Here is a 13,424-nt window from a genome sequence, read left to right as displayed (position 1 = left end):
TGCTGCGAGTGGAAAAATTCATTGTTAAATAATTAATTCATCAATTTGTTTCACAGAATGCATCACATTCTCCTTTTCGCTCTGCTCACAGTTTCTGTCTTGGCTGATGGTAAGTGTGCATGTTACATTTATCAGTCAAATGTGTGTTAAAGTAAAGTTTTACGGTCTGTTGAAATATAGTATGCATATAGCAAATTAGCTCTTTTCCAGATGCTCAAATATGTTTGCACATTTATTTGCACACTGTAAATTAATTAATTGTAAATCTAAAATTATTATATATATATTATTTTATTAAGCTTTGTACCAAAAAACAAACAGTTTTAACAAGTTTACTCATGTTTTCATCTCTTGTCTTTGCAGTTCAACCTCAGTACTCCTTCTCCCCACCGGTGGGGTCTGGATCTGGCAGCTCTTACAGTATCACTGGAGAGGACAGACTCACAGCTGTCCGGGTGTGGGAGGTCTACAACGGCCATATCTATGGGTGAATATCAAACATATTTAATCTTGTTTTACAGTTTTCATCACACACATATTGAATAGATGTTTATAATGCAACCATAGAAATTACATGTATATGCATATACATACCTATACAGATACTTATTTGCAAAACAAAAAAATTTTGAGGGATGCAGACCAGTTGCAAAAATGCTGACATTGAACATAACAGCAAAATGTTAACTGACAACATATTTAATTTGTTTTCCGCCAAAATATCTATAACAGCATTATTAAAAAAATGTTTACCAGTGCTTGGTTAAGTTTAATGAAAGATTGTAATAATAGGGTTTAGGGTTAGGGTTAATGCAGAAAAAATGTTGAGACACAACATTTATTAACAACTAACCAAAAAAACAATATTTTTCCCTTTCCTTGTCATTTCTTTCCTAAATTAAATCTTTATAAAAGTGTGCCACAAATATTTCAAATAGCTTCAACTCTAAAAAAGCTTCAGTAAATGACTGAAACAGCTGTGGTCTTTTCATGGGATTCATTGATATAGATTTAATTAAGAGAGGATGTCTAGGTTAAAACAATGGCTATTAAACAAAGCACAAGACAACAGGATTTTCACTTTACACCATGAGATGGTGTATTTGAAGATTTGACTCATGCTAACTGTTCTTACTCCTTTGGCTGTAAGCTACTCTGTTGTTGTATAAGTGTCATATGAATTAAATGAGTATGACAGATCACTTCATCCTTCTGATACATTTGTTTTTACCTTCCTCAGCATCCAGTTTCGCTATGGTTTCATCTGGTCCTCCGTTGCTGGATACGTAAGTGGCGAGCCCAAGGTGATTGAATTATTTGACAATGAAGCCATCATCCAGATTTCCGGGAAGTATGCTCACTACGTGCAGTCGCTGGTGTTAATCTCTAACAGGGGCCGCTCACTGTACGCGGGCCAGCCTTCAGGTCACTCCTTCAACATGTATGCCACCAACAGCGAGGCTGAGCTGCGTTTCATCAGCGGCCGGTTCCATGGAGGGCTTACCTCCATTGGAGCACACTGGGCTGTCTTTACCCAATCTGCTAATGACACTGCTGTGCACTGATTTCAGTTCTGTGGTGGATTTTATTCATTTTTCAACATTTAGATGTCAGAAAATGTAACCTTCTGCTGAGCTGCTGGCCTGAAATGCATTTTCGCCATAATCATCTCTCTTTTTTAAATTGTTTGTTGTTTATTGCATGGGTTGAGAGAACTATTCTTTCCGGAACCTTTTGTTCTGAGGCCAGGTTTTAAACCACATATCTGAGCACCCACACAAAGTAACACAGGGCATTATATAGTTACTTATACTGCAATAGAACCTTAGCTTACCTTTCCCCTTTTCTTCTTGATTTTTATGTATGTATGAACAAAATGCTTTCACAAACATGCACCATTTAACTGGCTTATGATATTCAACTTTGATCTGAATCAGAATTCTTTTTCTTAATTTTACCTTTACATTTGTACATATCATGCTCTTGTCTTTGATTGAAATATGTAAGAAATAAGATGTTTAATACAAATGAATCTTTTGCACATCAAAACTGGTCACGTCATCAATGTGTTTTATAATACTGATTATACATTTTACACGTTGGATACATGCAGGCTAGCTGCATCACACCAGGAAACACTAGTTTTCAAAATTGAGAGCGAGTCTTTCAGAGGCTTTAACTTGGCTTGCCTTTACTCCATCAAGGAAATAGTTTAACATTTTGGGAAATACAGTGCTCACTTTTCATATCTGCCCATGCAACTGAAGCCAGGAGATAATTAGCTCAGCTCAGCAGAAAGACTGGAGGCAGGCAGGGAAAGAAAGAAAGCTAGCCTGGCAACAAGTTGCAGTTTTATGGGGAGGTATGTGATGTGCAGTTATCATAAATATCACAGCTATTTCTTGTCTGGGTTCATGTTACAGCAAATCAGTGATCACAAAATCTTGATTTAAATAGAGAGTTGGGTTTATTGAAATAAAATAGGCTACACAGTAAAGGTACAGTGTGTGTACCGTGCTAGGGTACAACTGGAGTGACAAAGCATTTATACCCTTTTAGGTCCATTCCTGTACCTTGATTTCTTGTTGGGGTTTTATTATTATTATTATTATTATTATTATTATTATTATTATTATTATTATTTATTTTTTCCCAAAAAAATAGAAGAGATCCTGAAAAAAAAAAAGATTTGTTCCTTTTAATTATCCTGATCAATAAGTTAAAGTTGTGACAGCACAATAGTTTGATATTGGACAGCTCAATGTCTGCAGACAAACACCTAATTGTGAACAAATGTATAGCTAAATAGTAAAACAGAACATTTATTTTCTGTTGCAACCATGTTAGATCTGGGTGAAAAAAAAGTTTATAGAGCATTAAACAGCAATGTTCTGCTATTACAGTTTTAGATGCAAGATAGCTGTGAAACTGTAAAACAATTGTACTTGACTTACTGCACACAATACACCTGAAAATACAGTTCTTTTCAGAAACTCATCATTGCGGACAGGGAGACAAAGAACATGTCAGGGAAACCCCTCAGGCTGAGCAGACCTTAAAACAAAAGAAGAAACCAGGAAGAAGACAGTGACCACACCTGTGCGAGCTAAAGCATGTGACGTACCGCACTCAAGAAATATGCTGAAAATGACAGACTTCCTCATACGTTGCATACATTATCTGCTTATCAGTCCAGCCTGACCGTAACAAACAATCGAATAAAGTGAAACATGTGAGGCAGACAGACAGCCAGACAAGTAGGCTGGGCCCTGTGGCTTTGTTTTTCTGTCCAACTTGCAATACCTGTAGTGTATCTTCCCTTGAAGATATTTCTGTTAACTAACTATGCAGACTTCCTCCTTTTGCTCACTTACATTTCAATAAAAGGACCTCATGATCAGGGTCAGTGGTTGTTTTTGATACAGCCCATATGTATTACTACATTACAAGGAAAGTTGCTTGTTCAATCAACACATTCAGTAACAACACACTATAAAAGCTACTGTCTACTTTCTTCAGTTAGTACCTGTGTCATGTTAAAAAAGGTTCTCTTTAATTAGCATACCAAAGGAGGTTTACAGGTCTTTACTGTAGCTGTAAATTTGAAGACCCGATAATTATGGCATTTTGACACAGTCATTCTAAAAATATAAACTACTGTTTTATCGCTTGCACCAAAAGAATTAATATGCACAAATGAATCTACAGATGTGAGGCAGACAGTTTTTTATAGCTTTACATTCTGCCCTGTGGAGAGAAACAGAAGCAGTCAGCGTTGTTTTCACCTTTGATTCAACCTTAACCCAGTGAGGGGTTAGACTATCACAGCACAGCTGGCTGGCTAGCAACCTACCCCAGACTAGTAAAGTCATTTAACTGTTGTTGGAGGTTGTTGTAAATGAGTATTTGTACTCAGCCTGCCTACTCTGTACAGTATAAATAGATTCATTTCAGAGAATACTACAGTGTGACAACCATATTGTGCGTAATCCCTGCAAACATGCCCAGATTTTAATGGAGAGAAATAAACAGATTGACAGAAAAAGTTTGTTAACTCACTGAATGCTTAAACAATGCTACTGAGGATCTCTAATCCAAACAGACCTTGTACGCCTACATATGCCTGGATTTGTGTTTTGTGTCTGTGGGGTGGATGCAGGGTTTTTTTTTTGTATTTAATTTATAATATTCTTTTGTACATACTTGTTGGTGTAGCCTATGTATTTTAAAGGAATAGTTTTACATTCTTCTTGCTGAAAGTTACACGAGAAGAAGATTGAAACCACTGTAATGTCTGTTCTCTCAAGTTTCTGGCTTGAAATCCTCCCTTGAAACAAAATCTTGTCATTTTTACGCTCACAATTAAACAAATGAGATATAAAGCGTAAATTGAGCTCCAGACATGCTGGTGGGTGAATTTTGTTGTCTTCGAACAGAGCCAGGCTAGCTGTTTCCCCCTATTTCCAGTCTTTGTGCTAAGCTAAGCTAATCAGCTGCAGAACAGACAATGAGTTGAATGAATTTAGAACAATTCCTGGTGGGTTTTCAGACTTAACCTATGATTCAGATCGGGTGAGGGTGCATTTGGTTCATGTCCCCTGAAAAATACTGACTGATGATCAATGCAACTGCGTGCATAAGAAACATTTATTTTTCTCTGGTTATTTACCATGTGTTTGTGTGTGGTTTTGTTGCATTTTCTTGTCATTAATTTATTACATTTCTTTAATAAGTTGTTGTTCTATGCATTTTAATTTAAAGCATTTTGAGTTGCTGTATAACCATACCTATAGAACTGATGTGTGAGCTTTATATAGTGATTTTCCATTAGGGCATTAGGCTCTCCCTGAGCGTGTGGGAGAAAGGGGGGTGCTTTCAAATTGCCTTCTCTGCAAAACTGATGAAACTTGCCCTTCCCTCATATTCCAGAAAGCGTTTGCTGCTGAGCCTACACTTCCCAGGATCCTTCGAGGCGCGGCAGCAGCTGTGCGCTCCGGCTTGCCCGCAGCAAAGTGATAACACACGCCAAACAAGGTACAATGAGAGAGCGTTGACTTTTACATTTCGCCTGCTCCCTTGCGAGTGATGCCCAAATCTGTGGAGTAGCACAATGGCTGTCGAAGGTAAGGCGCTTCACCCTGCGCTGTCCACGATGCATTGCCGGTTTTTGTTTGTGTCTCCTTTTAAAGATACTAAGATATAGTTGATGATTGGAGCTGTGTGATGTGAATGGCTCAACCCAGACACAGCCGGGTCAACTGTGAAAGCCTGTGATTGGGTGATGTTGCAGCCTCTGCTCTCTCCGCATTACGTACACTGTCCTGGTCATCTTCTATTATTACAATGTACAAACCGCTGCCATTCACTGTCTTGCTGCTTATACCATAAAGACTCGTGTTAACGCGCAGCCTCTCTCTCTCTCTCTCTCTCTGTGTGTGTATTTATATTGCTGCTGCTGTGTGTGCGTGTGTGTGTGTGTGTGTGTGTGTGTGTGTGTGTGTGTGTGTGCGCCTGGTCGTAAGCTCTGCGATTGGAGACAACGCTGGTTAACAGGTCTGCGACCGAGGAGCGTCTTGTTCTTTTGCATAATCATCACCGGTGTGGCGCGCACTGTGTGTCCTCTGGAGGATACCAGAGCCCCGCAGGTGCTGAGATTTTACACCAGGGACTCTTTTTTTTTTTCTTTCCTCCTAAGAAATAAATCTTTTAGAGAATAATATCCACCAGGCTGTTCTGTGTTGTGGCGCAACAGAGCGCTGTGTGTGCGCTCAGCCTGTTCCACAAGAACCAGACTGGTCGAGGCTGCTCATCTGGCAGCAGGTGGTGTGACATGTGGACCGGGTGAAGTCACCCGCTTCTCCCCGTGATTGTCAGTTAACAGTCAATTGAGGTGCTCCGGACATTAGAGTTTAGAAAAAAAGTGACAGTGACAGTCAGTCACTCAGGATGCTCGGCCAATCTCCTCACCTTATCGGAGGCATCTTGTGGATCCAGAATCCAATGAGAGGTATGTTGGAGGGGAGGAAGGGAGGGAGGGAGGAGAGGGTGTCACATGCATGCAGCGGGACTGGCTCTCTTCCCTCAAAGGCTTTTCCAGTGCAGTCCAGTGTGTGAGTGTGTGTGTGTGTGTGTGTGTGTGTGTGTGTGTGTGTGTGTGTGTGTGTGTGTGTGTGTGTGTTCCCATGCAGGTATGATTGGTATGCGCCTGTGGCACTCCTGCATACCTACCTAGATCAGGTTATTCATCTCTGACAGCCATTACAGGACGTTTTATATACATTGTCCACATGTTGTGCTTGTTGGACCTGAAAGTGTCTCCTGTTCCTCTTCTGAGATTTATAGAAGTGGATTTGTATGTGTCACGTTGTGTTTGCCAGCCAATATTTATATGTACTGACATTGATAGCACAGTTTAAAAAGACAGGAAGAGCCACATGCAGAGCGTTGTTGTTGTTCTGCAGCGTGACTTCTCATATTTTCCCATGTTAAGGACCCAAAAATAGACACATGTGAAACAGCAAAGTCCTGTTTTGCGCAATTGAATCCCAGGGTCTCTCTCTTCTGATATTTTACAGATTTTAGTGCAACATTTGTGCAGTGGAAGGGCCAAATCAGCTGAGGTGTGAGCGCTTTGATCACAGCTGTTATTCTTCTCTCACTAGGCTACTTGAGGGCCCCCCCTCCCCTTTACAAAAACAGCTCTATTTGTGCCCTTTAAGCTCAAGAAATGTCTTGTACAAGTTGTCCTTCTTGCTCTGATGTTGTTGCTGACCGCTGACGTACAGGTGTAAAGATATTGCCACCTGCTTCAAAGCTTGAAATATAATGTATGTAATGATATACAGTGAGCACAGCTATAACACAGCCATCCTCTCAGCGTATCCCCCTGTACAGTTTCATTCATGCATCTCTTGAGATTCATCTTTTAAAGCAGTAAAAGAGGAAGGCGGGTGCTGAAGCTGCCTGCGGATGCACAGTTTGTTCAAGTGCTGAATGTTTTTTTTTCTAGTTTTATTCGTTTCTTCATCCCTTTCTTGTCTTTGTCTTATCCAGGATATCACAGATGAATATTTTAACAGTGTGTCTTTGTTAGATATAATAGTTATGGAGAAAGATACTTTATCCTCTCCATAAAACCATAAAATTGCCAAATTATGATTGCACTTTATTTTCATCAAACAATTTCACAGATTCCTATTTATATCATACAAAAAAGATCACCTCTCATGATCACTGTTACTGTAAGATACCAGAGTAAGTGTAATGCATGCCATTTAAGCAGTAGAATCAAATTCCAAAAGCTTTTCGTTTCTTTTCTTACTGCTTCACAAATGCAAAAAGCATGAAATAAAACATCGATACAATTTGTGACTTGAGCAGTTCAGTCTGCTATAGGACAACTCAGTGCATTCAATTGTGATTCACTGACTTGTGGCACTGAAAGATAAATTATGAGTCATGTCCATATCCACTGAGGCTTCTATAACTAATATGTCTGCCAGAATTAGGGAGAAAACCTGCACTTCTAAACACTCAAGGTCAGATCAGATTTTGCAACAGCAGCCAAAACATCCTATACAGCCCTGTACTGTGGCTGAAATACAATACTTTGAAATACTTTCTCCTTGAAGACAGTGATGATAGCGCTCTGCCTCACAGAGCACAGTAGGATATAGCCAGATAGGATTCAGTGGTGGAAAGTTACTAAATACATTTAGACTCAAGTACCGTATTTAAAAGCAATTTTGAGATATTTTACTTAAGTGGTTTCATTTTCTGCTACTTTATATTTCAACTGCATTTGATTATTTTTCAGACTTATATTTTACCTAAAAAACATACAATGAGCTTATGAAATACACAATATAAGCATGTTTTTGGTTGTGACGCTTCACAAAAAGAGAAAATGTTTGGTTGGGGCCCTTCTGATGTCTATAAGTTATTTGCAACTTTACCGCAAAAGCATTTCCGCTCCGATGGTTTCATTTGAAGAAACAGTGTGTAGGATTTTGTGGGATCAGGTGGTGAAGTTGCAAATTGTAACCAACTGAATACCGCTTACCTTTAAAGCAAGTAGGAAAAACACGAAAGACATGAAAGGCCCTATCTAGAGCCGGTGTTTGGTTTGTCCGTTATGGGCTACTGTAGAAACATGGTGGTTCAACATGGTGTACTCCGGGGAAGAGAACTCAATCCCTCTGTAGATTAAAATAGCTCATTTAAAAGTAACAAAAGCACAATTCTTGTTGTCAGGTGATTATATACCGATGAATATCAAAAAATAAACAATAGAGTAATTGAAAATGAAAGTAACACATGCAGGACTTTAAATTGGCATGTATACGCATGTCAAGTACCATCCTATTTGTGTTGTGTTTTTATCACTTCTAAGATAGCTAGAGATGATTAGTGTGCATAGTGCATACTGATTCATTTTTAAATTTGTCACAGTTTGCTAAAAAGTCCTGGATCTTATTAAAATGTGTTTATTTCTCTGCGGTGCAAGTGAAGCTGTCCCTGTGGACTGGACAAAGCTCACTGCAGCACCATCACTTATAATTTACGATGTTACGTTTGAGAGAAATCAAAACAACTCTGCAGTGTCACTGTTTTCTGTTCCAGTGCTCTACCAACCTCGCTAAGACAGAGAATGTAGGTCAAGTAGTTAATAATTTATAACACATGAGAAGACAAGAAGCTCTTTCAGAAACTAGCACTTTGGAGAGTGCCTCTCCCCATTTTTAACATTGCTTTGGAAGGCACTTTCACTTGGCCATGTTCAGCGAAGTCAGCCCAAGACAATAAAGAAAACAAATCTGCCAATGTTCTGTACTGATAATACTTAAAAATGGCAAGTACTTTGATTTACATTGTACAGGAAGGTTTAACCAGTTTCTATATGCAGTATATAGTGTAAACTCAATAACGGCTGCTTTTAGTTCAAATTCTACAACATAATCAGTTTGAGGAGCATTGTCTATGTTTGTCTGTAAAATGAATTGCATGTTCTTTTAAATTCAAGCCTGGAAAGCAAATGCTTGAACAAGGTGTCGTGTCAGAAAGTGTTTGGCTTTCGCTGACACTACTCCTCTACTCGAAAGAGGTAGAAGACAGGAAACAAGAGTCTTGGGGATAGTTACATCATGTTGGACAGGGAATCTGATGCCCTCTTTAAGACAGATTACATCATCGGGTAGTGAAGGTGTGTGGCTCGGTCAAACACATTCATTTACGCGAACATTTGTTGTTCAGATGTAAATGTTTGGAAAATGCAACTAAACACAGATACAAATACAGATTCATATCACTTCTAATTGTACTAATTAGGCACAGCAGTTGCACTCAACATATACTTGACAAAGGCTTCTGGTGACGAAGCTTTAGATCATTCCGCCTCAAGTCCGCAACACAGTGGGAGACATCATAGTCTCAAGTATTGTTGTTTCATAACAGCTGATATGGACAGTCATGACTTAATGACTAATCTTTGTTTAGCCTTAACCATATTGACTGGTGGACTGGTTGACTGAAGTCAAACTGGTTTGTACAAAGTCAAGTGTTTATAGCTGATCTGAACTGCCATACTCGAAAGTGGAGGGAAAGGCCAGCTGTCATTAAAGGTGGGGAGACGTGATATTGTTGAAACATGGGGGTACTCATTTTCAGACAGTCTGTCCTGGAGGGCATTTATAGTGTTGTATACGTTAACAGTGATAGAATTAGATGTGTAGAAAAGGAAAAAAAGAGTGCTACAGAGAGGTGTTCAAACCAAGACTCCAGTCTCCGGTCTCGCCAACGCACTGACCAATTACTGTGTGAAGTGGGTGTGAATGTCAGATTGCTTGTTTCTCAAAGTTACAGAAATGGTAGGATGTTCTTAAGCTAACGGACCATCCAGCAAGCAGTTCTGATGGAGTATAGTGCTTCCTTAAGGCTGTGTTCAGACCAACAATAGCACTGTCAAAACTTCAACTTCCTCCTCATCAGTTCCAATGAGACCACCACGTTGGCACAGCAGGGTCCGACATAGTAGTCAAGGTAGTCAAGCAAGTTGTTGAACCTGGCTTTCTTTTTGCACAGAACAATTCAAAGTCAGCTTGCTAATGTAATTATGTTAATTCTTCTGTTTACTTGGGAAACATCAAGACAGAGGAGCCAATTATTCCCACTGTGATAACCTTTCAGAGTTGGCTCAAATGAGTAAAAAATTGCAACATACTCACGCTTACAAAGCCAAATTTTTTATAACACAGTGCTATCTCAGATTTGGATTTTCGCCTTTATTGGACAGTTGACAGCATAACAACAAGAACACAAAGGGAAAGAGAGAGGTATGATATGCAGTATAGGTCCTGGTGGATTACGACCAAGGCGGTTAAATGGTATGCAATTTAACCACTTGATTTTCAATGTTTAAGTCTTATTTATGTCATATTAGGCAGGCTATAAAAAGGCTACACGACCTCAGGGTGCTAATTAAGAGCTAGATACATAAGAGTTTGATACAGGCAAACATAAACATGTGACTGAACCATGTGTATGTGCATGTAAATACATATGCACACACACAACAAGTCAAGAGCTGGACCCCATGTCCAGCAACATCAGTGTTTACCCCTGTGGCTGAGGTTGTTCATTTCACTCCTTCCCTCTTGCCTCTGTGCGTCAAGCCTCCTTGATATGCCCTGCCCTGCTCTGCATGCCTGTGCACCCATTCAGAAAACTCATTTCAAATCCATCCCCGGGATCTAGCCCAGGAATAGAATTAGTAGAATAAACATGTTTATTTGAGTCGGTGGAATAGGATTACATCTTTAGTCGAGTTAATCAGGAGTTGCCGCGGTGAAGGAGCATCCTCCTAACCTTACTCAGCGGGAAAAGGGATTAAGATGACAGAAGATGTTGTAAATGTCATAGGAGAGCAGTGTTGTGTAATCATCCCTTGGGTGGACCTACAGCCATCGTTGATGCACCACACTAAAGTGCTGCTGCGTGGAATTTAGAATGAGAGCTAAGCAGAAAATAAAAATAGAAAATAAAAATAGAAAAAAGTATTAGTGGGCACAGAGTTGTCCTCTAGCAATGTCAGCATCATCAACAGACTGTTGATCTCTGCCTTGTACCTGAGAGCGAATCTGTTTAACAAACGTCAGAGGTTTACTAATTACAATTCTATTGTGTCTGTGTTTGACCTGAGTGCTTCAGCTGGCCCAGCTTGAATCACTGTGTCTGACTGTCAGCTTGGGAGAAAAGAATCCAGGGTAAAGCCAATATCCGGTGCTCTGGTGGATCAACCTGACGGACACTTTGTTTTCAGGCCGAATTTGTGGGAATGGACTCGTACAGTTCCACTTGCATGAGTAAAATACCAAGAAAGCTGATGCCAAGGCAACAAATCACAACCATAGAGCAATAAATCCAATGTTGAACATAATGCACGAGTAAGCTTTTGTCACTTCTGTTGTTCTGTAGGCTGTATGTTTTCTTTTTTCCATGCTACAGTATCAAACAAGAAGCAATAGGCTCTTTTGACAGCAGAAATGTTGACTTGTCATTGTAGGAAAAGCACAACTGTTACTTATAACATTAAAAATAGCTCTGTTCTATTCAAACGTCCCAGTTGTAAAACCATTAATTTATCAATTAATAAAGTTATTTACTCCTATGCTTTTCCTGCTGTGACATGTGAACATGTCTTCTGTGAAAAGGGCCTATTTTATGACAGTTTATATACCAAATAATGAGTGACTGGAATAAATACATTGTGACTGAGGGTGTTGCCACACAGTATGCTTAATGCCCCATTAAAGGAATATTTCTTATTCACCTTCTTTTCTCCACCTGAGAATCAGATGATGAGATACCACTGTCATATTTGTTTAAATATAAGGTTACAGCTAGCAGCCAGTCAGCTCGGCTTAACACAAAGACTAGAAACAGGTAGCAATAATAACAACAATAGCAGTGCTGATGCTCTCCCATAAGGCCAGTATAAATAAGTTTAATGTAATTGGTACTTCATCTGGAAAACATCTTGTAATTTTCGAGCAGAACTACATTCTCAAGATTAAAAAAATGTTTGCCTACACAACCACATCCCAGAATATTGAATACAACACAGAGGAGAATATGTTGGGAATTGTAGTTATTTCCATATTCATGTCACACCTGCACTAAGACTTCTCACTCACTGTGTGAAAGTGTCACCTGTAGCCTCGGGATGCTTTGTGTCATGGCTCAATCAACTCGAGTTGTCACCCGCTTGCCATTTTTGCACTTGCACATACTGAAGCATTACTGAAGGAGTGATTAAGAAGGGAAAAGGTGTAGATTTTCCGCATTTAGATCTGATGAATATGCAGATGAGTGAAGGATAAATGGGAAAAGAAGTTTAGATTTGTGTTGTCTCTGTTTTATGAAAATTCTCTGCTGCGTCCGACCTCTATTTAGGACTTTCTTTTTTTATGCACTGCAGAATTAACCTGGCTTACAGTGTGGACCCTTCTCTGTGTCACCTAACAGGGCAGAACAAAATCTACTGTTCGCAGTAGCTTTATCGACCTTCATGAAGTATCAGGCAGATTAAACTCAGCGGAAAAGATAAATATTGCTCCAGTCATTCATCGATCATTTCACTATTGTAAAGCACTTCCAGCTTTTTGTGCGCCTTTGTGCTTTTTGTGAATATTCTGCATCATTTGGCACCCTGTTGTGTTGAGTGCAGAAACTTGGCGGTGTGTCAGCTCCAGTCCCTGATGACCATGAAGTACGCTGGGCTCAGTTCTGCTGACTGATTGAAGCTGCAGATCTGAGACGGTTTTTGTGTCACTGAGTAGGCACAGATCGGGGGAGTCAATGTCAGGTGAAGACGGCCATTATGTGGCATGGTGTCGCAGTGCTGTAGAAGGAGGAACATTAGTTTTAGACCACACTTTAGCCCTATGAGGAAATATTATATGGTGTACAGTTGTGAAGCAAAGTCATTAAAGTAGGAAATTTACTCTAAGAAATACAAGGTCAAGTTGGGATGCAACAATTTGAAATCAAAATCAGATGTGACAAGTGTCATCCACCACTTACAGCAGTGCTCAATGTGTGTGGTTTTGAGGGGGCGGTGGCAGAAGATTGCAGCAAATTACAATGCGACTAATTTAATCAGGCCCTTGAAGAAAAACAACATTAAAAGGCTACAGTGGGAGCAACTATTCTACAGTATATTATCCATGATACTGAGGAACATGCAATGACTCACTAAAACGCGTTGACTGCTCAAATGCATGACTTAGAGGTAAAAAGTTAAATTAGTTAGAGTTTACTGTGTTGATGGTCAAAGCAAAAACAGGGGTTCAGCAACAGACAGGCAGTCAGCACAGGCAACCAGAACAAAAAGGGCAAGGTAGACAGGCAGGCAAAAATCCCTAAAG

General features: G+C 39.7%; 2 protein-coding genes across 4 annotated transcripts in view; both read left to right on the top strand.

The window, feature by feature from the left end:
• Window positions 1–57: 57 nt before the first annotated feature.
• LOC127358308 (zymogen granule membrane protein 16-like) lies at window positions 58–1,565 on the top strand. Its single transcript, XM_051391300.1, has 3 exons — window positions 58–109; window positions 364–487; window positions 1,241–1,565. Exons 1-3 carry the CDS (start codon window positions 58–60, stop codon window positions 1,563–1,565), a joined length of 501 nt encoding a protein of 166 aa, XP_051247260.1.
• A 3,376-nt stretch (window positions 1,566–4,941) lies between these two features.
• Window positions 4,942–13,424, top strand: part of samd12 (sterile alpha motif domain containing 12) — a 97,547-nt gene continuing 89,064 nt past the window's right edge. Inside the window, exon 1 of one of the 3 annotated variants that reach the window (XM_051390286.1) lies at window positions 4,942–5,034. Coding sequence is in view for 2 of the 3 variants with exons in the window: in XM_051390284.1 (XP_051246244.1) it covers window positions 5,947–6,007 (61 nt within the window). In the remaining variant the exon portion in view is untranslated. Of the gene's footprint in view, window positions 5,124–5,521; window positions 6,008–13,424 lie in introns of those variants that run through there. The other 2 variants (XM_051390285.1, XM_051390284.1) reach the window with 2 other exon arrangements.

This window comes from Dicentrarchus labrax, unplaced genomic scaffold (assembly GCF_905237075.1).
Source record: "Dicentrarchus labrax unplaced genomic scaffold, dlabrax2021, whole genome shotgun sequence".
NCBI classification, from domain to species: Eukaryota; Metazoa; Chordata; class Actinopteri; family Moronidae; genus Dicentrarchus; species Dicentrarchus labrax.
The sequence above is the reverse complement of the archived record's forward strand: the minus strand, read 5'-3'. Positions and strand labels throughout refer to the sequence as shown.